The following is a 25179-nucleotide window of genomic DNA, read 5'->3' on the forward strand; positions in this document are numbered from 1 at the left end:
TGTGTAAAGGGTTCTACATGGAACTCAAAAGGGTTCTAATTGGAACCAAAAGTGTTCTACCTGGATCCAATAAGGGTTCTTCAAAGGGTTCTCCTATAGGCACAGCTAAAGAACCATTTTAGGTTCTAGATAGAACCTTTCTTTCTAAGAGTGTATAGTATGAGTAGATATTAATGAACATGTTTGGGCAAGTGACTGGAAACCACCAATATGCTCTCTGGCTAATCAGCAAGAAGAGGAAGTGGTGCCAAGAGTGGATAAAACTGTTGATACACGTTTGTCATGATTATACAATGTCGTAATCAGGGTCAAAGGGTTTGTGTCAATTTCAATAGAAAACTACTGACGCACATCATTGTATTGGCATGAGGGGAGTTTTGCTGCTTTATAAGAGAGTGTTTCTCCACTCCAGAGACACGTATCCACTGATGCATCTTTGATGTTAAACAACGGAACATCACTCGGAATCTCGGAACCAATCAGTTTTCTTCCATCAAGATCTTCTATAGTCATCCTTAACACTGAGGTCTGCATAACATTGTATGTAAGTACACAATGTCCCGAAATAACTCATCTTGCTATATGAGCAATATTTGAGAGCTATATATTTATTTTTACCAACTTATTAACAAAACATTTCAGGGAACAAATGCTTCCTATACTCTGAAACAGTTCCTACATCAATCAATCAAGTTTATTTTATATAGCCCTTCGTACATCAGCTAATATCTCAAAGTGCTGTACAGAAACCCAGCCTAAAACCCCAAACATCAGTTCTAAAGTTTAGCTGAACAAGCATGGTATGGGCTTGTTGTCCCCCAATATTAAATTGGGGAGGGGACTACGGATCTGTCTCTCTCTGTCCGTCCGTATGTTTGTTTGTACGTAGGTAAAACAACATATCTGAGAGCACTGGGCTGATTTTGACAAAACTTGGGTGAATGATTCGTCTTGCCATAGAGATCCAACATTTACAAAATTACACTGATTTGCCCAATGTGGGAGCTATGGCAATTAACTGCAATTTGTTAGTCACACGCAATATCTAAATTTGCCCAAATCAAATCAAATGTCATTTGTCAGATGCGCAGGTGTCACCTTACAGTGAAATGTTTACTTACAAGCTCTTAACCAACAATGCAGTTTTAAGAAAATACCCCCCCAAAAATGTAAAAAAAAGTACGAGATAAGAATAACAAATAATAGCAGAAGCATAATGTAAAAACAAACAAAATAGCTTGGTTGGTTGAGAGACGATAAGACGGCAGCCCTTCCCTCCGGCGCTATCGTGAAATAAATAGTGGTTACTGCATCAGTCAATTGGCCCAGGAGGCGGTGCATCATTCATGGGGGACGACATGTTTACTGTGGCCTTGTTTTCACATGGTTGACTTCAGCCTCCTATTGTTCTGTTTTGAATTCAAAAGTATGATGTTAGTATGATGTTTAATGTGAGGTGAGTAGACTGTTGAGTGTAGTGTTTTACATCAAGCTGTCTCTTCATCTTGAATACACTGATTGACACATCTAGCATTGGGTGCTGACATTTTCAACGTGGGTGACTGGTGCTATCTCAGGCAAAAAACAGGCTTTGTTCAGTCACTATACCAACTTCATTATCCTTAATATACATTGAACCTTTCACGAGCCTCTACCCCGGGTCCGGGAGCACCCCCCCCCCCCCCCCACACTGATTAGCATCGCTAGCATAGCGTCACAATTAAATAGTAGCATCTAAATATCATTAAATCACAAGTCCAAGACACCTAATGAAAGATACAGATCCTGTGAATAAAGCCACCATTTCAGATTTTTAAAATGTTTTACAGGGAAGACACAATATGTAAATCTATTAGCTAAACACGTTAGCAAAAGACACCATTTTTCTTTGTCCACCATTTTCTCTCAACACCAGTAGCTAACACCAATTCGGCTAAACTAAGATATTGATAGCCACTAACCAAGAAAAAACCTCATCAGATGACAGTCTGATAACATATTTATGGTATAGGATAGGTTTTGTTAGAAAAATGTGCATATTTCAGGTATAAATCATAGTTTGCCATTGCAGCCACCATCACAAATCTCACCAAAGCGACTAGAATTACTACAGAGAGCAACTTGTATTACCAATTTACTCATCATAAAACATTTATTAAAAATACACAGCACATAGCAATGGAAAGACACAGATCTTGTGAATTCAGACAACATTTCAGATTTTACGGCGAAAACACAATAAATCGTTATATTAGCATACCACATATGCAAACGTTACCCGAGCACTAATTCAAGCCAAAGAGAGCGATATCGTTATCATCGCCAAAATATATTAATTTTTTCACTAACCTTCTCAGACTTCTTCAGATGACACTCCTGTAACATCATATTACAACATACATATAGAGTTTGTTTCGAAAATGTGCATATTTAGCCACCAAAATCATGGTTAGACAATGACAAAAGTAGCCCAGCTGGTCAGAAAATGTCGTGCACCATATTAGACAGTGATCTAGTCTTATACATAAATACTCATAAACTTGACAAAAAAATACAGGGTGGACAGCGATTGATAGACAATTTAATTCTTAATACAATCGCGGAATTACATTTTTTAAATTATCCTTACTTTTCAATACAGGTTGCGCCAAGCGAAGCTATAGCAAACAAAATGGCGGCATAAGCGTTTAACATTTTTCGACAGAAACACGATTTATCATCATAAATTGTTCTTACTATGAGCTGTTCTCCCATCAGAATCTTGGGCAATGAATCCTTTCTTGGGTCTAATCTTCTTTTGGTCGAAAGATGTCCACTTGTCCGTCGAAATGCCCACTAACGTACGACCGGGACCCCGAAACGTGCCCGGAGCTTCAAAGTGTATTACAAAGCAATGCCTCAAAATCGCACTAAACGGATATAAATTGCTATAAAACGGTTTAAATTAACTACCTTATGATGTTTCTAACACCTATAACGAGTAAAAAGATGACCGACGCTATATTACTGGCTAAACCAAGGCTTGGAAAAAGGCCAGTCAGATATCCTTCTTGCGTTGAGCGCAGAGTCCAAAAGAATGCTACTTCCGGTATTTAGCGATTTATAGAGCCCATGATTGCGCAATCGACTCCATTCAAATTGTCACCACTTACTGACATCTAGAGGAAGGCGTGGGCAGTGTTTGTATCTCATAGGATTTACAGTGGCTTTAAAACTGATCTGGAACCAGAGGCCAAGAGTTCTGAAAACTCACTCACTGGGAGGAAAAGTGCTGTAGAATGAGTTCTGTTCCACTCAGAGACAGAATTCAAACGGCTATAGAAACTAGAGAGTGTTTTCTATCCAATAATAACAATAATATGCATATTGTACGAGCAAGAATTGAGTACTAGGCAGTTTAATCTGTAGAGCAAATTATGCTAATGCGAAACAGCACCCCCTATAGTTGCAAGAAGTTAAACGTCCGTCAAATTCATACTTTTTCCTCCATTTTAAACAGAATTCAATGTTCTTTTTGTCTTTCTGCTCCATATAACGATGATCTCCCGTCCATTCTGGGACCTCCTTGGAGGATTTACTACCCATGTTTAATAAATCCTTGCCGCTCCAAGTAGCTATGGTATTTATCACTATCTGTATATGTATTTCTATGATCAATGTATGTGTTGTTTTTACCGTTAGTTTTTACCTAGTTACTTTGATTGTTCTCCCGTTTGGAAACTTTATCTATAGCGTTGCATTTGTTGGACATTAAATCTTACCCGTACTAATATAAGCTATTTCCACGGGGGCATAAAGTCCCAGTTAATAACCTATTATTTTGTGTCAGCAGACTTTTAAAGTTAATATCTCGTACCTTACTCCGCTATATTAGGTTTCCCTCTCTCCTGGAACCTCTTGTCTATAGATTTGGCTTTTATCTCAGATTTATAGATTTTGGTTTCCCTTCCTCCTTTTTTAATACTTCTTTCAGTATTGAATAAGTGCAGTCATCTTGTCCGAACAGAACCACCCTTCCTTCTCACAAAGCCTAGTTTATATCCTCACCTATTTTAATATATCTACCGCTCCGTTTCATAGTCAGACTACTTCCCATATACAGATAGACTACTTAGGTTAGAACTTTATGGAATGCTTCATCAAAAGTTGATAGAAACGGAATTCACGACACAAGCGGTTTACAAAATGTTTCGTGTTAGGCTATAAAAATGGATTTTATCAAAGAAAACGGCACTTCATTTGATCACTGGGACCCTCAGGAGGAGAAATAAGAGCAAGATATCAGAATGTAAGTCATAATTTTACCTTCAGATGTGAATGTGTCAAACCTGTCATGGAGTTTGTTGTTGTTGATCGCTCTTCTCAAACAAAAGCATGTCATTTTTTCTCTGTAATAGCTATTTTAAATCGGAAAACGCAGTTTGATTACCATGATTCTAATCTTTTGAAGGATGTAAGACACTTGAATTTTCAAGAATGTTTAATGTCACGATGTTGTATTTTTAGTTTGTCGCTCTGAAATTTCCCGGATGTTGATCCCGTTAACGGGATTGCAGCCATAAGAAGTTTTAACAGCCTTGTTCAGGGGCAGAAAGACAGCTTGGGGATTCAATCCACCAACCTTTTGCTTACTGGCCCAACGCTCTAACCACTAGGCTACCTGCCACCCCTAGGAAAACAACTCCCATGTAGATGTTGCCTTGTTTTTTAGGGTATTGTCCTCCTGAAAGGTAAATTCATCTCCAAATGTCTGTTGGAAAGCAGACTGAACCAGGTTTTCCTCTAGGATTTTGCTTGTGCTTACAGCTGTATTCCGTTTATTTTTATCCTAAAAAACTCCCTAGTCCTTACCGATGACAAGCATACACATAACATGACGCAGCCACCACCGTGATTGAAAATATGTAGAGGGATACTCAGTGATGTGTTGTGTTGGATTTGACCCAAACATAAGGCTTTGTATTCAGGACAAAAAGTTAATTTCTTTGCCACAATTTTTGCAGTATCACTTTAGTTTCTTGTTGCAAACATGATGCGTGTTTTGGAGTCTTTCTATTCTGTACAGACTTCCTTCTTTTCACTATTTCATTTATTTTGGTATTGTGGAGGAAATACAATGTTGTTGATCCATCCTCAGTTTTCTCATATCACAACCATAAACTCTGTAACTATTTTAACTTCTTTGTGATAGGAGGCAGCATTTTCACTTTTGGATGAATTGCGTGCCCATAGTGAACTGCCTCCTACTCTGTCCCAGATGCTAATATATGCATATTAGTATTACTATTGGATATAAAACACTCTTAAGTTTCGAAAACTGTTTGAATGATGTCTGTGAGTAAAACAGAACTCATATGGCAGGCAAAAACCTGAGAAATATTCCAAGAGGAAGTGAAAATTCTGAGGCTGGTCGATGTTCAACTCATCACCTTTTCAATTCCCTGTAAGATATGGATATGTTTGCACTTCCTACGCCTTCCATTAGATGTCAACAGTCTGCAGAACGTGGAATGAAGCCTCTAGTGTGATGTTGAGCCGGATGGGAGGTGTTTCAGTCAGTGGTCTGGCAGAATGCCAGTTCCTGGTCACGCGCGTTCCAAACGATATCGTCTTGCTTTCCAACTTCTAGAAACACAAAGGAATTCTCCGGTTGGAACGTTATTGGATAGTTATCATAACAACATCCTGAAGATTGATTTTCCACTTAGTTTGACCAGTTTATTCAACCTGTTATATAACTTTTTAAAGTTTTTGTCCGAGTTTGCCTGTATCTGCGCGAGCGTTTGGACATGTGTAAATCAAATCAAATCAAGTGTCTTTTATATAGCCCTTCGTACATCAGCTAATATCTCGAAGTGCTGTACAGAAACCCAGCCTAAAACCCCAAACAGCAAGCAATGCAGGTGTAGAAGCACGGTGGATAGGAAAAACTCCCTAGAAAGGCCAAAACCTAGGAAGAAACCTAGAGAGGAACCAGGCTATGAGGGGTGGCCAGTCCTCTTCTGGCTGTGCCGGGTGGAGATTATAGCAGAACATGGCCAAGATGCTCAAAATGTTCATAAGTGACAAGCATGGTCAAATAATAATCAGGAATCAGCACTAAACATGCTAGCAAAAGGAGCTACTTAGACATAAGTAATGGACATTATCGAACAAAACAACGATTTATTGTGGAACTGGGATTCCTGGGAGTGCTTTCTGATGAAGATTATCAAAGGTAAGGGAATATTTATGATGTAATTTCGTATTTCTGTTGACTCCAACATGGAGGAGAAATGTGATTATTTTTGAGCACAGTCTCAGATTATTGCATGGTGTGCTTTTTATCAGAATATCCTTTTGAGCATGGTGAAGTTATTAATTAGGCGTTGGATGGTGTATCAATAAACCCAGTCACTACAAAGTAACAGGTGTCCTTCCTAACTTAGTTTCTGGAGAGTAAGGAAACTGCTCAGGGATTTCACCATGAGGCCAATCGTGACTTTAAGACCACCAAGGAGAAAAAAGGCATTGCTGAATTCATTCATATGCTTGCAGTGTAGAAAAAGGGGGTGAATGTGGGGGGGGGGTCTAAAATCAAAGAGAGAGGAGATGACATCATGGACTTGGTGTAAAAGAACACTGTCTGCATCGTTAACCTGAAGAAAGGGATTGATTTCAATCCTGAAGAAGTAAATACTCTGAAAAAGACCTTTGAAAATCACAGTAGCAAGGCTATTGTTAGTTCAGTTTTTCTGTGCTCCGTTTTAATACTTAACAAATAAGGAACACTCAAAATGTGCACGTATAAATGATAACAATTTTAATGAAAACACAGCTGTAGACAGAAGTCAAAGATCAAACATCACACATTCAACTGATGTCTCTCCTGAGTTCTGCCTCATAGGAAAAGTCCAAGTTGCTTTTATCATGCATGTAGTCAACCCCCTGTGATTTCATGACCTGCTGCTTCTCAGACAAGCCCATGCATACACAACTGTACAAACTTGCAAGAAATATAATAGTTCCAGTATTTTCTAAGGCCTCAGGAGTAAAAACCACTCCCTCAAGTTGATTTATAGAGGTATGTCTGACTAGCCTCTTATCTCTTCTACTCCCCTACAGAGCTCTATGTTTATGTTTGAAATGCTATTTCACAGACGTCCCCCCCCCATTTCTTTATAAGAGGCACAGACTTAAAGACTGTGTAACAATTCTAAATCCTTACAATGAATATATATATTGTTAGTCTGTAGTCTAGGATCCTATAAATGTAGAGGAGGAGGGGTCCCATAGCCCCTCCCCTTCTATTAATACAACATATTATTGTCACGCCCTGACCATAGTTTGCGTTGTTTGTTTCTATGTTTTGTTTGGTCAGGGTGTGATATGAGTGGGCATTCTATATTGTATGTCTAGTTTGTCTATTTCTATGTGTTTGGCCTGATATGGTTCTCAATCAGAGGCAGGTGTTAGACATTGTCTCTGATTGTGAACCATATTTAGGTAGCCTGTTTTGTATTGTGGTATTGTGGGTGATTGTTCCTGTTACTGTGTTCCTGTGTTTATGTTACGAGACTGTTTCGTCTTCGTTAATTTTGTCAGTTTATTGTTTTTGTTCGTTGTTAAAGTATTCAATTAAAATGGATAATCATCACGCTGCATTTTGGTCCTCCTCTCTTTCGCCCAACGAAAAACGTTACAGAATCACACACCACCAAAGGACCAAGCAGCGTGGTAAGGAGCAGCAGCAGCAGTAGCGGCCAAAATCGCAGGACTCCTGGACCTGGAAAGAGATTCTGGACGGCAAGGGACCCTGGGCACAGGCTGGAGAATATCGCCGCCCTCATGAAGAGCTGGAGGCAGCTAAAGCCGAGAGGTGGTGGAATGAGGAAGCAGCACGAAAGCGCGGATGGAAGCCAGAGAGGCAGCCCCAAAAATGTATTGGGGGGAGGCACACGGGGTTGTGGTTAAGTCAGGTAGGAAACCTGTGCCAATTCCCCGTGCTTATCGTGGAGAAGATGGTCCGGGCAGGCACCATGTTATGCGGAGATACGCAAGGTGTCTCCAGTACGTGTGCATAGCCCGGTGCGGTACATAGCAGCGCCTCGTATCGGCCGGGCTAGAGTGGGCATCGAGCCAGGTGCCATGAAGCCGGCTCTACGCATCTGGTCTCCAGTGCGTCTCCTCGGGCCGGTGTACATGGCACCAGCCCTACGCATGGTGTCTCCAGTACGTGTGCATAGTCCAGTGCGGCCTATTCCACCTGTCCGCTCTGGCATGGCTACGGTGAGCATTCAGCCAGGTAGGGTTGGGCAGGCTCGGTGCTCGAGACCTGTAGTGCACCTCCACGGTCCGGTCTATCCGGTGCCTTCTCCACGCACCAGCCCTCCTGTGGCAGCCCCACGCACCAGCCCTCTGGTGGCGGCACCACGTACCAGGCCTCCAGTTCCTGCTCCCCGCACCACTCGCCCAGAGGTGTGTGCCCCAGCCCGGTACCACCAGTTCCGGCATCACGCACCAAGCCTACAGTGCGCCTCCAGGGTCCAGTATGCCCTGTTCCTGCTCCCCGCACTCGCCCAGTGGTGCTTGTCCCCAGCCCGGTACCACCAGTTCCGGCACCACGCACCAGGCCTACAGTGCGCCTCGGCAGGCCTGAGCCGCCCTCCTGCCCAGCGCCGCCTGAGTCTCCCTCCTGTCCAGCGCCGCCTGAGTCTCCCTCCTGTCCAGCGCCGCCTGAGTCTCCCTCCTGTCCAGCGCCGCCTGAGTCTCCCTCCTGTCCAGCGCCGCCTGAGTCTCCCTCCTGTCCAGTGCTGCCTGAGCCGCCCGTCTGTCCAGCGCCGCCTGAGCAAACCGTCTGTCCAGCGCCGCGTGAGCCGCCTGTGTGTCCAGCGCCACCTGAGTTGCCCGTCTGTCCAGTGCCGCCTGAGCCGCCCGTCTGTATTGAGCCGCAAGAGCCGCCCGTCTGTCCTGAGCCGCCAGAGCAGCCCGTCTGTCCTGAGCCGCCAGAGCCGCCCGTCTGTCCTGAGCCGCCAGAGCCGCCCGTCAGTCAGGAGCTGCCAGAGCCGCCAAATATGCACATTTTTCGAACAAAACATAGATTTATTGAATAACATGTTATAAGACTGTCATCTGATGAAGTTGTTTGTTGGTTAGTTTGGTTGGTTCTTGGTTAGTTAGGTTGGCTTTGTGCAAGCTACCTGTGCTGTGAAAGAAATGTCTGTGCTTTTTTGTATTTGGTGGTGAGCTAACATAAATATACGTGGTGTTTTCGCTGTAAAACATTTTAAAAATCGGACATGTTGACTGGATTCACAAGATGTTTATCTTTCATTTGCTGTATTGGACTTGTTAATGTGTGAAAGTTAAATATTTCTCAAAAATATTTTTTGAATTTCGCGCTCTGCCTTTCCAGTGGAATGTGGGAGGAGTTCCGCTAGCGGAACCCCGGGGCTAGACAGGTTAACCTTTTACGGGGGCAGCCCGACACCGGTACACTTATGACAACATCCAACTCAAAGTGCAGGGCGCGAAATTCAAAATCTATTTTTTTTTTTTTATATTTAACTTTCACACATTAACAAGTCCAAGACACCAGATGAAAGGTGCACATCTTGTGAATCAAGCCAACATGTCCGATTTTTTAAATGTTTTACAGGGAAGACAAAATATGTAAATCTATTAGCTAACCACGTTAGCAAAAGACCCAACTTTTTCTAACGCCATCAGTTTCTTACTCCATCAGGTGCTATCACAAATTCGACCAAATAAAGATATAAATAGCCACTAACCAAGAAACAAATTCATCAGATGACAGTCTGATAACATATTTATTGTATAGCATATGTTTTGTTCGAAGAATTTGCATATTTCATGTATAAACCATAGTTTACATTTCAGCTACAATCCGAAATTGCACCAAAAGCAGCCATAATATTTACAGACACCAACGTCAAATAGCTAATTACTCATCATAAAACATTTCTGAAAAATACATAGTCTGCAGCAATTGAAAGACAGGCATCTTGTGATTCCAAACAATATTTCTGATTTATTAAATGTTTTACAGCGCAAACAAAATGTATCGCTATATTAGCGTAGCTACAATAGACAGAAATAATTGGGCGCCCACGGCCAGTTCACATGCACGACAGATATATGAAATAACATCATAAAATGGGTCTTACTTTTGCTGATCTTTCATCAGAATGTTGAAGAAGGTGTCCTCTGTCCAGATGAGTCGTTGTTTCGATTCAGAATGGCAAATGTCCCTCTTCAATTAGCATTGGCACTAGCCGAGTGGCATAAATTTCTCCAACGTTTACACAGTCAGAGGACGGAACACGGCAAAACTCCCGAATAAAGTTTCAATAATCTGATTAAACTATATTGAAAAAACATACATTACGATGATATGGTCACATGTATCAAAAAAAAATCGAGCCGGAGACGTTAGCCGTTCGTTACCAAGGCGAAACAGAAATCAATCCCACTTCCTTCAGAGTACCGGAAGTGGACCGTCACGTCAAAGAAATAGTTTTTTTTCCACCACAGACCAAGAGGAGCAAAAAAAATAATTCTCTGACATCCTCTTTACACCAATAGGAAGGTGTATAGAGTGTCAGCAGACTCCTAAGTGTTAAGACCATGTATAGGCATCAGGTTGAAAAGAGCATCGATTTCTGACATTTCACTTCCTGGTCAGGAAAAGTGCGGCAGAAGGACTTCTGTTTCACTCAGAGAAATAATTCCAACTCTTTTAGAAACTAGAAAGTGTTTTCTATCCAAAAAGAATAATAATATTCATATTGTACGAGCAAGATTTGAGTAGGAGGCCGTTTGAAATGGGCACGATTTCACTGGCTACTCAACACTTTGCCTTGCAGCCATAAGAAGTTTTAACAAATAAGGAACACTTTAAATGTGCACGTATAAATGATAACAATTTTAATCAAAATACAGCTGTAGACAGAAGTCAAAGATCAAACATCACACATTCAACTGATGTCTCTCCTGAGTTCTGCCCCTTAGGAAAAGTTGTTTTATTCATGCCCTGTAGTCAACCCCCTGTGATATCTTTACCTGCTACTCCTCAGACAAGCCCATGCATACACAGCTGTACAATCTTGCAAGAAATACAATAGTTACAGTGTTTTCTGAGGCCTCAGGAGTAAAAACCACTCCCTCAAGTTGATTTATAGAGGTATGTCTGATTAGCCTCTTATCTCTACTCCCCTACAGTGCTCTTTGTTTATCTTTGAAATGCTTTCTCACAGACCCACCCCCATTTCTTTATAAGAGGCACAGACTTAACTTAACTTCTGGCTGCAAGCCCGAGGCCGGCCACAATATGACAACAGCCACTTCAAGTGCAGGGCGCGAAATTCAAAATATATTTTTTTGAAATATTTAACTTGCACACATTAACAAGTCCAATACAGCAAATGAAAGGTACACATCTTGTGAATCCAGCCAACATGTCTGATTTTTAAAATGTTTTACAGCGAAAACAGCACGTATATTTATGTTAGCTCACCACCAAATACAAAAAAGGACAGACATTTTTCACAGCACAGGTAGCATGCACAAAGCCAACCAAACTAACCAAGAACCAACCAAACTAACCAACAAACAACTTCATCAGATGACAGTCTTATAACATGTTATTCAATAAACCTATGTTTTGTTCGAAAAATGTGCATATTTCAGGTATAAATCATAGTTTACATTGCAGCTACAATCAGAAATTGCACCGAAAGCAGCCAGAATAATTACAGACACCAACGTCAAATAACTAAATACTCATCATAAAACATTTCTGAAAAATACATAGTGTACAGCAAATGAAAGACAAGCATCTTGTGAATCCAGCCAATATTTCCGATTTCTTAAGTGTTTTACAGCGAAAACACAATATAGCGTTATATTAGCTCACCACAATAGCCAGAAACACAAGCCATTCCCCAGTAGCAAAAGTTAGCGATCGTAACAAACCAGCAAAATAAATGTAATTTTTGACTAACCTTGATAAGCTTCATCAGATGACAGTCCTAAAACATCAGGTTATACATACACTTATGTTTTGTTCGAAAATGGGCATATTTAGAGCTGAAATCAGTGGTTATACATTGTGCTAACGTAGCATCTTTTTCCCACAACGTCCGGATGTTTTTCTGACACTTTTTCTGACACATATTCTGACCAAATAACTATTCATAAACATAACAAAAAAATACATGTTGTATAGGAAATGATAGATACACTAGTTCTTAATGCAATCGCAGTGTTAGAATTCTAAAAATAACTTCATTACGATATGCAGTTTACGTTATGGCGAGAGAGTACCCAAAACCTGGCCGCAAACGACTAGTTCACATATACGACAGATATATGAAAGAACATCATAAAATGGATCCTACTTTTGCTGATCTTCCATCAGAATGTTGTACAAGGGGTCCTTTGTCCAGAACAATCGTTGTTTGGATTTAGAACGGCCTTTTCCCTCTCGATTTAGCAAGCACACTTGCCAAGTGGCGCGAATCTCTCCATCGTCAACAAACTCAGAGAACGGAACACGGCAAAACTCCCGAAAAAATTTCAATTATCTGATTTAAACTATATTGAAAAAACATACTTTACGATGATATTGTCACATGTATAAAATAAAATCAAAGCCGGAGATATTAGTCGTCTATAACGACAGCTGTACAGAAGGCAAATCCAGGTCCCTTGACGCACCTTACAGAAAACAGGAAACTGGTGACACGTCATACAAAGAGCATTTATTCGAGCCCAGAGCAAGTTACACACTCCATTTCTTCTCTCACTGCTTGTCGACATCTAGTGGAAGACGTATGAAGTGCATATAAACGAATAAATATCAAGGACTTTAATAGACAGGCCCTAGAAGAGAGCATCGATTTCAGATTTTCCACTTCCTGTCAGGAAGTTTGCTGCAAAAGGAGTTCTGTTTTACTCACAGATATAATTCAAACGGTTTTAGAAACTAGAGAGTGTTTTCTATCCAATAGTAATAATAATATGCATATTGTACAAGCAAGAATTGAGTACGAGGCCGTTTGAAATGGGCACCTTTTATCCGGCTACTCAATACTGCCCCTGCAGCCCAAACAGGTTCAAGACTGTGGAACAATTCCAAATCCTTACAAAGAATACACATTGTCACCTTCTGACCATGTTTTCTTTGTTTTAGTGTTGGTCAGGACGTGAGCTGAGTGGGCATTCTATGTTGTGTGTCTAGTTTTCCTGTTTCTGTGTTTGGCCTGATATGGTTCCCAATCAGAGGCAGGTGTTAGTCGTTTGTCTCTGATTGGGAGCCATATTTAGGTAGCCTGTTTTGTGTTGGGTTTTGTGGGTGGTTGTTTTCTGTCTTTGTGTCTCTGCAGCAGATAGGACTGTATCGTTTTTCACGTTTTGTTGTTTATGTATTTTGTAGTGTTCAAGTTTATGGTCTTCATTAAACATGATGAACATTGGCTAAGCTGCGCTTTGGTCCGATCCCTGCTACATCTCCTGTGGTGGGTGAAGGATCAAGGATCAAGGACCAAGCAGCGTGGTAACGGGCAACAACAGCAGCGGCCAAAGACACAGGACTCCTGGACTTGGGAGGAAGTATTAGACGGCAAAGGAACCTGGGCACAGCCAAAGCAGAGCTGGAGGCAGCAAAAGCAGAGAGGCGCCGGTATGAGGAGCAAGCACGGCAGAGCGGCTGGAAGCCCGAGAGGCAGCCCCAAAAATGTCTTGGGGGGGGGGGGGGGTTGGGTGTAGCTGGGTCAAGTAGGAGACTTGAGCCAGCTCCCCGTGCTTACCGTGAGGAGCCGAGGATGGAACCAGAGCCAGTTGGGGTGGAGGTGGAGGTGAGCAAGGCGAGTGAAGTAGAGACTGGAGGTGGAGGTGAGCAAGGCGAGTGAAGTAGAGACTGGAGGTGGAGGTGAGCAAGGCGAGTGAAGTAGAGACTGGAGGTGGAGGTGAGCAAGGCGAGTGAAGTAGAGACTGGAGGTGGAGGTGAGCAAGGCGAGTGAAGTAGAGACTGGAGGTGGAGGTGAGCAAGGCGAGTGAAGTAGAGACTGGAGGTGGAGGTGAGCAAGGCGAGTGAAGTAGAGACTGGAGGTGGAGGTGAGCAAGGCGAGTGAAGTAGAGACTGGAGGTGGAGGTGAGCAAGGCGAGTGAAGTAGAGACTGGAGGTGGAGGTGAGCAAGGCGAGTGAAGTAGAGACTGGAGTTGGAGGTGAGCAAGGCGAGTGAAGTAGAGACTGGAGGTGGAGGTGAGCAAGGCGAGTGAAGTAGAGACTGTGAAGGATCTAATGGGGAAATTGGAGGAGAGAGTTATGAGGGAGGTGCTGTGTTGGTGTTTGAGGCACGACATCCGCCCGACGGAGCGTGTGGGGGACTTGATGTCACCTGGGTCAGCTCTCCATACTCGTCCCGAGGTGCGTGCTAGCCGTCTGGTGAAGACTGTGCCAGCACCACACACCAGGCCACCTGTGCGCCTCCCTAGCCCTGCACGTCCTGTGCCAGCTCAGCGCACCAGCTCTCCTGGGGCAGCCCCATGCACCAGCTCTCCTGGGGCAGCCCCATGCACCAGCTCTCCTGTGGCAGCCCCTCGCACTTGCCCAGTGGTGCGTGTTCCCAGCCCAGTACCACCAGTGCAAACATCATGCACCAGGCTTCCTGTGCTCTCCAGAGCCCTGTGGGTCCTGTTCCTCCTCTCCGCACTCGCCCAGTGTGTTCCCAGCCCGGTACCACCAGTTCCGGCACCACGCACCAAGCCTACTGTGCGTCTCCAGAGCCCTGTACGCACTGTTCCTTCTCCCCGCACTCGCCCTGAGGTGCGTGCCCTCAGCCCGGTACCACCAGTGCCGGTACCACCCACCAGGCTTGTAGTGCGCCTCGGCAGGCCAGAGTCTGCCAACTGCCAAGCGTCGCCTGAGCCGCCCGTCTGCCCCACGCTGCCTGCGCCGCCCGTCTGTCCAGCGCCGCCTGCGCTGCGCGTCTGCCCAGCGCCGCCTGCGCTGCCCGTCTGCCCAGCGCCATCTGAGCTGCCCGGCTGTGTCCAGTGCCATCTGAGCCGCCCGTCTGTCCTGAGCCGCTAGAGCTGCCCGCCAGTCAGGAGCTGCCAGAGCCGTCCGCCAGTCGGGAGCCGCCAGAGCCGCCCGCCAGTCGGGAGCCGCCAGAGCCGCCCGCCAGTCAGGAGCCGCCAGAGCTGCCCGCCAGTCAGGAGCCGCCAGAGCCGCCCGCCAGTCAGGAGCCGCCAGAGCAGCCCGCAAGTCAGGAGCCGCCAGAGCTGCCCGCCAGTCACGAGCCGCCAGAGCCGCCCGCCAGTCAGGAGCCGCCAGAGCCGCCCGCCAGTCAGGAGCCGCCAGTGCTGCCCGCCAGTCAGGAGCCGCCAGAGCCGCCCGCCAGTCAGGAGCCGCCAGAGCCGCCCGCCAGTCAGGAGCCGCCAGAGCCCCCCGCCAGTCAGGAGCCGCCAGAGCCGCCCGCCAGTCAGGAGCCGCCAGAGCCGCCCGCCAGTCAGGAGCCGCCAGAGCCGCCCGCCAGTCAGGAGCCGCCAGAGCCGCCCGCCAGTCAGGAGCCGCCAGAGCCGCCCGCCTGTCAGGAGCCGTCCTCCAGTCATGAGCTGCTCTTCAGTCATGAGCTGCCCTAGTTGATGCTCTCATGCATGCCTCAGTGTTGCTTGCCTCGAAGCGAGCATAGAAGGAATTTAGCTCGTCCGGTAGGCTTGTGTCACTGGGCAGTTCGCGGCTGTGCATCACCTTTGCGGTCTGTAATAGTTTGCAAGCCCTGCCACATAAGACGAGCGTCGGAGCCGGTGTAGTATGATTCAATCTTAGCCCTATATTGACACTTTGCCTGTTTGATGGTTCGTTGCAGGGCATAGCGGGATTTCTTGTAAGCTTCCGGGTTAGAGTCCCGCACCTTGAAAGCGGCAGCTCTACCCTTTAGCTCAGTGCGAATGTTGCCTGTAATCCATAGCTTCTGGTTGAGGTATGTAGGTACAGATTAGGGTCTCCTCTTAACATTAGCCTACACATTGTAACGTCTGCTTTCAACTCACACCCTCAAACACGGAGATCCCCTGAACGCAGCTCACTTTCCAGACCACTTTCCAGCTCACTCTCTCAAACACCTAGATCCCCTGAACGCAGCTCACTCTCCAGATCCCAATCACCTGAATTCTAATCACCTGTTCAGACACCTGTATGTCATTATCACACATTATTTAGTTAAGTTCTTTGCACCCCGTCACTGTGACGTATTACTTGTTTTGTGACACATGCCCATCAGATTACTGGTTTTCCCGTAATTTACTCCTCCTGTGTATGATAGTATTTTCCTGCCTCACTAATGATGTCTTTTTGCCTAGTCCCTGCCTGTACTTTAGTCTATTGGATTACCTGTTATCTACCTATTGCCTTGACCTCCCGGACTACATTACTAGCCTTTTCCCTGCCTGTACTGTTGCCTTTGGACTTTCTGTGTATGACCTTCTGCCTGCCCCTGGACCAGGCTACATGCCTCCCCCTTTTGGTCCTTTTCAATAAACACCTGCTACGCCCTGCGCTTGACACATTCATTTTTATTATTGATTTTCATCTTCCATGTAATACACAGACGTGAACTTTTTGAGCTACAGCTACATAGGCTTAAGTGTTGAAAAAAATGTGGAGCAAAATATGTAAATTATATTGATATATGATTCATTTTGATGGAACATTTCCCTAAATGCTTCCGTGAAGTTTACAGTCATGTTGCCTTGGTAAAAGACATCTTCCTACTGTAGTCAACTAGCAAGGAAGGAAGGTTAGGCTCCCAAGTGGCGCAGCGGTCTAAGGCACTGCATGTCAGTGCAAAGAGATCTGGCTGTGATTGGGAGTGTGATATAACAGCCAGTTACCTGCAGTAACCAACCGTATGAACCATGCCCATGTCGTTTCTTTTGTTTCTTAATGTGTAGCAGTATATAAGAGAACTGAAGGACCTCCCTGGCAGAGCTTGTGGCAGACTTGTACTTTGTACGTGTTTGTTTTATCCTCTCCAGTTAAGTGATAATATAGAATTAATCATTTAATATGGACTAAAGGAGTCCCTGGTGTTCAATTTCCACAAAACACATCTGTCAAGATAAGCACAATACAATGTTTATTCAGGGTGAAAGGTTCTGTGGAAATTCTGATGTACATCATTTTATGGAAGTGGGAGGAGTTTTGCTGCTATATGAAAGAATGCTTCTCCTCTCCAGAGACACATATTCCGCTGTTGCAACTTCACTCTGAGTCTTGACTCTTAAACAGGTTTATTGCATATTGAATCAGACCTATCAGTTTTCTTTCATCAAGATCTTCTATAGTCATCCTTAACACTGAGGCCTGCATATCATTCCATGTAAGTACACAATGTCTCTAAATAACTCATCTTACTATATAAGGAAATATTTTAAATCTATGTTTTTATTTTGACCAACAAATGAACAAAACTTTCAGGGAACAAATGCTTCCTATATTCTGAAACAGTTGCTTAATTATTTATAAAGTCTAGTTAATCAAGCATGGTATGGGTTTGTTGTCTCCCACGATGATATTGGGGAGGGGACTACGGATCTTTCTCTGTCCGTCCATATGTTTGCTTGTAAGTTAGTAAAACAAGATATCTCTGAGAGCACTGGGCTGATTTTGACAAAGCTTGGGCTAATGATTCGTCTTGCCATACAGATTTGTCATTTACATAATGACACTAATTGGCCCAATATGGGGGCTATGGTAATTAACTGCAATTTGTTAGTAACACACAATAAGTCAATTGGCCCAGGAGGCGGTGCATCATTCGTGGGGGACGACATGTTTATTGTGGCCTTGTTTTCACATGGTTGACTTCAGCTTCCTATTGTTCTGTTTTGAATTCAAAAGTATGATGTTAGTATGATGTTTAATGTGAGGTGAGTAGACTGTTGAGTGTAGTGTTTTACATCAAGCTGTCTCTTCATCTTCAATACACTGATTGACACATCTAGCATTGGGTACTGAAATGTCAGGTTCCAAATGATTGAACTGCAGGGAAAGGTGAACTGAGAGAGGAAGTTCTTCATGCCAGCCAGTTTGCTCTGTTAAAGCTGCAGTAGGTAAGTCTGTAGAAAGCAGACTTTGCTAGCAATAGTCCATCAAGTCAACTGGAAAGTTGCCAATTTTCAAAGTAGGTGACTGGTGCTATCTCGACAAAAAACAGACTTTGTTCAGTCACTTTACCAACTTCGTTATCCTTAATTTAAATGTAATGCATAAACAGGAACGTTACCAACAAACAAACATTTAACTGGCTCCAACTTCTGCTCCTCTTGTGCAGCGATAGACCCTGCCGCAGCTGAACAGGAGGGGAGGGACTCAACTCTCACACTCTCGTTCGCTTTCTGTGCCTTCTGCCTGCAGACATAACTGTTAATAAATCCGAAATAATGAAATTGATATAATTCATCATGTATATTTATCTGTTTAAATCAAATTATTTGTGCACATTAGGTACATCCCTACCAGGGACACGATTGTCTGGAATGATATTTCAGAGTGATTGCAGAGTGAAGGGCAGTCAAAGAAGCTGGATCTTCTCTCAGAACATTTTACATATTGTTTGCTGACAGTGTGTGATGACAATTTCACGAAATTGTTAAAAATAACTATGACCTAATGCAGCTTTAACATGAAAGCTTACTTAAATTAGAGAATCTTAATCCATCTTTGAAACTTAAGCATGCAAAAGCGTTGTATGTTAGTAAAATAAAATCTTAACCAACTCATCTTGCTAAGTGAAAAACATTTTATAACTAATGTTGATTTTATTACTAATTAACTGCCCATTTCAGGGAACAAACGATACGTAAATGATGAAACAGTTGACTTACTGGTCATCATTTGTAGTTGATCGGTATATATGACATGATGTTTTTGTATTCACATTGTTCACTTTGGCCTGCTATTGTTTTTGTTTTCACATGGTGGATGTTGGCCTGCTCTGCTGATCCTGTGTAATGTGTGTTCAGGTGAGTGACTAAACACAGGTTTCTCTAGCTAGCTCTACTGATTCTGTGTAATGTGTGTTCAGGTGAGTGACTAAACACAGGTTTCTCTAGCTAGCTCTGCTGATCCTGTGTAATATGTTCAGGTGAGTGACTAAACACAGGTTTCTCTAGCTAGCTCTGCTGATCCTGTGTAATGTGTTCAGGTGAGTGACTAAACACAGGTTTCTCTAGCTAGCCCTGCTGATCCTGTGTAATGTGTGTTCAGGTGAGTGACTAAACACAGGTTTCTCTAGCTAGCCCTGCTGATCCTGTGTAATGTGTGTTCAGGTGAGTGACTAAACACAGGTTTCTCTAGCTATCCCTGCTGATCCTGTGTAATGTGTGTTCAGGTGAGTGACTAAACACAGGTTTCTCTAGCTAGCCCTGCTGATCGTGTGTAATGTGTTCAGGTGAGTGACTAAACATAGGTTTCTCTAGCTATCCCTGCTGATCCTGTGTAATATGTGTTCAGGTGAGTGACTAAACATAGGTTTCTCTAGCTAGCCCTGCTGATCCTGTGTAATGTGTTCAGGTGAGTGACTAAACACAGGTTTTGCTACCTATTCATATTGTCACGCTCGTCGTATGAAGTAGAAGGAGACCAAGGTGCAGCGTGGTAAGCGTTCATGATATTTAATCAAACTGAACACTGAAACAAAATAACAAAGTAGAACAAAACGAAACAGTTCTGTCAGGTGCAGACACAAAACAGGAAACAACTACCCACAAAACACTTGAGTATTGAAATTACAGATTCTAAATTGTTAAAGTCCCGTAAAATAAAATACTTCACGTTTCTGAAACCATTTGATATCGAGGTAAAGTTCTGATTTACATTCAGAAATTAAGTTTTAATTATTAATTAACAGCCATGTTTTAGGAATTTCTTGACTAAATATGAATGTTAGATTTAATTGGACATACTGTATATTTTAAAAGGTTGACAGACCCTGTTCTATAGTAGAGAGTTTCAAAATATTTTTATGCATATCTGTGAATAGTGCAGCCTGTCTTAAAGAATATTGTTCTATATTATAACATATTAGTACATATCTGTGAATAGTGCAGCCTGTCTTAAGGCATATTGTTATATATTAAATAATTTAAACCTTTATTCTTTCAGATATTTAAAAGCAGAAACTTTGTTTGGAAAGGTGAGTTCCAGCACCATAAACACCTCATATTCTGAAGTAGCATCTACACCATTCATAGTCATCATTATAGGGCAGGTTATTATATTCTGATGTAGAATCTATAACATTCATACTCATCATTATAGGGCAGGTTATCATATACTGATGTAGCATCTATTACAATCATACTCATCATTATAGGGCAGGTTATTATATTCTGATGTAGCATCTATTACATTCATAGTCATCATTATAGGGCAGGTTATCATATACTTATGTAGCATCTATTACATTCATACTCATCATTATAGGGCAGCTAATTATATTCTAATGTAGCATCTGTAATATTTGTACTATAATTCGTAATCATAGCAACATCAGAATTAATTTTATAAGTGCATAGAGACGTGCTCACTTACACAGCAATATGTTTCATTACATATAAGTCACCAAGTTGATCAGGAAGAACAGCAGGAGGTAGAGTGGGGAGGTGCTGGGAGTAGGAGAGGGACTCCATGGTGTTGATCAGGAGGTAGAGTGGGGAGGTGCTGGGAGTAGGAGAGGGACTCCATGGTGTTGATCAGGAGGTAGAGTGGGGAGGTGCTGGGAGTAGGAGAGGGACTCCATGGTGTTGATCAGGAGGTAGAGTGGGGAGGTGCTGGGAGTAGGAGAGGGACTCCATGGTGTTGATCAGAAGGTAGAGTGGGGAGGTGCTGGGAGTAGGAGAGGGACTCCATGGTGTTGATCAGGAGGTAGAGTGGGGAGGTGCTGGGAGTAGGAGAGGGACTCCATGGTGTTGATCAGGAGGTAGAGTGAGGAGGTGCTGGGAGTAGGAGAGGGACTCCATGGTGTTGATCAGGAGGTAGAGTGAGGAGGTGCTGGGAGTAGGAGAGGGACTCCATGGTGTTGATCAGGAGGTAGAGTGGGGAGGTGCTGGGAGTAGGAGAGGGTCTCCATGGTGTTGATCAGGAGGTAGAGTGGGGAGGTGCTGGGAGTAGGAGAGGGACTCCATGGTGTTGATCAGGAGGTAGAGTGGGGAGGTGCTGGGAGTAGGAGAGGGACTCCATGGTGTTGATCAGGAGGTAGAGTGAGGAGGTGCTGGGAGTAGGAGAGGGACTCCATGGTGTTGATCAGGAGGAAACAGCAGGAGGTAGAGTGGGGAGGTGCTGGGTCATTATAAGTCATTATATCCCTTGGTTATTGTTCGATCCTTATATCTTGTTCTTTAATTTCCTTTTGGTACTCTGAATGTCTGAATAAGATCTCCTTTGAGTTGAAGCTTGAAGTTATGTGTACAATTTTTTTTTTTTTAGGGTACTTGACACACACACACACACTCAACATGGCAACCACACTGGAACGTATAGGTGGTCAAGGAGGCAGTGAATTTGAATTCCACGGCATGAACAACGGTGCCACCCTCAAGAAGATCGGCGTGGCGGTGGGAGGCTCGCAGGTGAAAGCTGTGCGGGCGGAGCTTACTGACGGGCGCGTTGCGACCTTTGGAGATGCTAACACTTTCAATGAGTTTGAGTTCAAACTCGGCGAGCGCATCACAAAGCTGTCTCTGTGGGGTAACGGCGCCGGCACACGTCTGGGTGCCATCAAGTTCACGACGAGTGAGAACAGGGAGTTCTTTGAAAAAATGAACAGCTGGGGACTGAAGACTGAGTACACCATCAATGTGGGGTCTGGAATCTGCCTTGGGCTGGATGGCAGGTCTGGCTCGGACATCGACTGCATGGGCTTCCTCTTCATCAACAACATCAAGTCGTCCGTAATGACTGACATGAGGTATCCCACCCTGTCCCTCTTCAAACCCCAGGTGTGTGTAGACAGCTCAGGAAAACTCTACCGATGCTCTAACATTAAGGGGGCTGTCCACTTTAAAACATATAATCCAATATGGGGGTCGATATTCATCAGGCATCTCATTTCTAGGACAGTAGACACACATACACACACACACTAGTTATTATTGTTGGCTTTCTAAAAATTCATTGATCAGTTCCTCACTGATGACTAGTTCTTAAATTGTCTTTGTCTTGTCTGAACAATTTGTATATTTGTGTGTGTGTCTGTGTGTGTGTGTTTATTTTAGGTGAGCCCAGAATATGTGAAATCTCTGTCTCACCACAACGACACCTCCTTGGTTCAAGAAGAGTCCATTTCATACAGCAAGACCCTGACCAAGACTTCCTCCTGGTCTGTCAGCAACAAGATAGAGTCCACCTTGAGTGTGTCGGTCAAAGCAGGGATCCCGGATCTGGTCGAGGTGGCATCAGGGTTCAGCTTGACCGTGGGAGTGGAGCATTCCACCAGCTTGGAGAAGACAGAGACCATAACTGAATCAGATACCATCAACCTGAAGATCCCGCCAGGGAAGACCATGGATGTTGAGATCACAGTGGGGAGAGCCAATATCGACCTCGACTACGAGGCCAACGTGAAAGTCACCTGCATGAATGGCAGTCAGCTGGTCTTCCCATCCAAGGGCGTCTACACCGGTGTGACTTACACTTCAGCGAGGGTATCCACAAAGGAGAGATAATAAGTACAGTGATAGAATTAAATAATTCTTTGTGTGCCTTTTCTGTTACTATGATCATCTTTGAGTGATTCTGATTGAACCCAGTTGACTCAGCTCTTTCTGTTATTATGATCATCTTTGAGTGATTATAATTGAACCCAGTTGACTCAGGTCTTTCTGTTAATATGATAAACTTTGAGTGATTCTGATTGAACCCAGTTGACTCAGCTTTTTATTTCTGTCTCAGCAGAGGGGAAAACGACAGGAGGGTCATTCTTACAATACGGTGCCTTTGTGTCCCATAACATGTTAACACATACACTACAGGTCAAAAGTTTTAGAACACCTACTCATTCAAGGGTTTTTCTTTATTTTGACTATTTTCTACATTGCAGAATAATAGTGAAGACATCAAAACTATGAACTAACACATATGGAATCATGTAGTAACCAAGAAGTGTTTAACAAATCAAAATAGATTTTAGATTCTTGAAATAGACACCCTTTTTTCTTGATGACAGCTTTGCACACTCTTGGCAATCTCTCAACCAGCTCCATGAGGTAGTCACCTGGAATGCATTTCAATTAACAGGTGTGCCTTCTTAAAAGTTAATTTGTGGAATGGATTTCCTTCTTAATGCGTTTGAGCCAATTAGTTGTGTTGTGACAAGGTAGAGGTGGTATACAGAAGATAGCCCTATTTGGTAAAAGAACAAGTCCATTTTATGGAAAGAACAGCTAAAATAAGAAAAGAGAAACCAAAGTCCATCATTACTTTAAGACATGAATGTCAGTCAATCTGGAAAATTTCAAGAACTTTGAAAGTTTCTTCAAGTGCAGTCGCATAAACCATCAAGCGCTATGATGAAACTAGCTCTCATGAGGACCGCCACAGGAATGGAAGACCCAGAGTTACCTCTGCTGCGGGTCTAAGTTTATTAGAGTTACCAGCCTCAGAAATTGCAGCCCAAATAAATGCTTCACAGAGTTCAAGTAAAAGACATATCTCAACATCAACTTTTCATAGGAGACTGTGTGAATCAGGCCTTCAGGGTCGAAAGAACCCCCTACTAAAAGACACCAATAAGAAGAAGAGACTTGCTTGGGCCAAGAAATCTGATCAATGGACATTAGACTGGTGGAAATGTGTAATTTGGGCTGGAGTCCAAATTGGAGGTTTTGGATCCAACCGCTGCGTCCAACCGCTGCGTCCAACCGCCGCATTGTGGACAAACGGATGAGCTCTGCATGTGTATTTCCCACCGTGAAACATGGAGGAGGAGGTGTGATGGTGTGGGGGTGCTTTGCTGGTGACACTGTCTGTGATTTATTTAGAATTCATGGCACAATTAACCAGCATGGCTATCACAGCATTCTGCAGCGATACACCATCCTTTCTGGTTTGAGCTTAGTGGCACTATCATTTGTTTTTCAACAGGACAATGACCCAATACACCTCCAGGCTGTGTAAGGGCTATTTCACCAAGAAGAAGAGTCCACAATCCCCTGACCTCAACCATTTGGTTCCATATGTGTTACTTCATAGTGTTGGTGTCTTCACTATTATTCTACAATGCAGAAAATAGTAAAAATACAGAAAAACCCTTGAATGAGTAGGTATTCTAAAACTTTTGACCGGTAGTGTATTTTGTGTGAATTATTGAACCACATTCATTGAAAAATGTTTTAATATATGGTTAGACACAAATTTACCATAGAAAAATAATGTTATGTAACTATAGCTTAATTTCATGAATAATAAACCATTTGTCTTTTGTTTCACCATGTCCCCAGTCAAGTTTATAAGTTTATCAAACTTCCATTTGATATAATAATAATGCAATTCACAAATATTTTAATTATCATGACGTTGAGTTGTTCTCTTTCTAATCACATTGTTTATCATGATGTATTTATTATTTTAATATCAGAATCATCCAATGTGTTTGTTAGCACACATGCAGTCACACACACACACACAGTCTCATGCACATCACAACTGCTGCTAACAGAATATTGTGATTGCTAAATACTGCACAATTTAAACACTTGCCCCAATCCCCCCTTCCCCCAAATAAGTTGAAATATTGGACTATAAATTGTGCAGCATCACAGCTGCATATCAGTTATAATTTAAGAGCATATTCTAGTAACTATCTGGCGGCAGGTATCCTTGTGGTTAGAGCGTTGGGCCAGTAACCAAAAGGTTGCTAGATTGAATCCTCGAGCTGACAAGGTAAAAAATCTGTCGATCTGCCCGTCAGTTCCTAGGCTGTCATTGTAAATAAGAATTTGTTCTCAACTGACTTGCCTAGTTAAACAAAGGTTAAATAAAATAAACAATAAAAATAAAGTATGACTTGGAACTCTCCAAATAAAGTGAAACACAAGTAGAGTTTAGTTGGCGTCTACAGACCATCTACTTCACATTCAACTATGTATCAGCTGATGAGCATGTTCAGTGCATTTACT

The 25179-nt window shown here is 43.2% G+C and overlaps 2 protein-coding genes across 5 annotated transcripts in view; both read left to right on the plus strand.

Moving 5' to 3' along the window:
* The first annotated feature begins 374 nt into the window (after positions 1-374).
* On the plus strand, positions 375-24489 carry LOC129861304 (aerolysin-like protein). Of its 3 annotated transcripts, none has more exons than XM_055932607.1 (4): positions 375-544; positions 20168-20198; positions 21491-22002; positions 22279-24489. In XM_055932607.1, the coding sequence occupies exons 1-4, from the start codon at positions 440-442 to the stop codon at positions 22726-22728; spliced, it is 1098 nt and encodes a 365-aa protein (XP_055788582.1). In that variant the 5' UTR covers positions 375-439; the 3' UTR covers positions 22729-24489. The 3 variants fall into 3 exon arrangements, with proteins under 3 accessions (XP_055788582.1, XP_055788584.1, XP_055788583.1); XM_055932609.1 differs by lacking the exon at positions 375-544 and adding an exon at positions 17293-17381; XM_055932608.1 differs by lacking the exon at positions 375-544 and adding an exon at positions 17421-19026.
* Positions 17297-25179, plus strand: part of LOC129861305 (aerolysin-like protein) — a 39150-nt gene continuing 31267 nt past the window's right edge. For both annotated transcript variants that reach the window (XM_055932610.1, XM_055932611.1), the window contains exon 1: positions 17297-17381. The gene's annotated coding sequence lies outside the window, so the exon portion shown is untranslated. The remainder of the gene's footprint in view (positions 17382-25179) is intronic.

The sequence above is a fragment of the Salvelinus fontinalis genome, chromosome 8 (genome assembly GCF_029448725.1).
Source record: "Salvelinus fontinalis isolate EN_2023a chromosome 8, ASM2944872v1, whole genome shotgun sequence".
In the NCBI taxonomy this organism is placed as follows: domain Eukaryota; kingdom Metazoa; phylum Chordata; class Actinopteri; order Salmoniformes; family Salmonidae; genus Salvelinus; species Salvelinus fontinalis.

What these genes read in the sequence shown, in the direction of transcription:
- LOC129861304 (XM_055932607.1), top strand. Translation starts at nt 440, where the DNA reads ATGTTAAACAACGGAACATCACTCGGAATCTCGGAACCAATCAGTTTT. An exon ending in AGGTCTGCATAACATTGTAT is followed by an intron (nt 545 to 20,167) that starts GTAAGTACACAA and finishes TTATTCTTTCAG; the next exon opens with ATATTTAAAAGCAGAAACTT. An exon ending in CAGAAACTTTGTTTGGAAAG is followed by an intron (nt 20,199 to 21,490) that starts GTGAGTTCCAGC and finishes TTTTTTTTTTAG; the next exon opens with GGTACTTGACACACACACAC.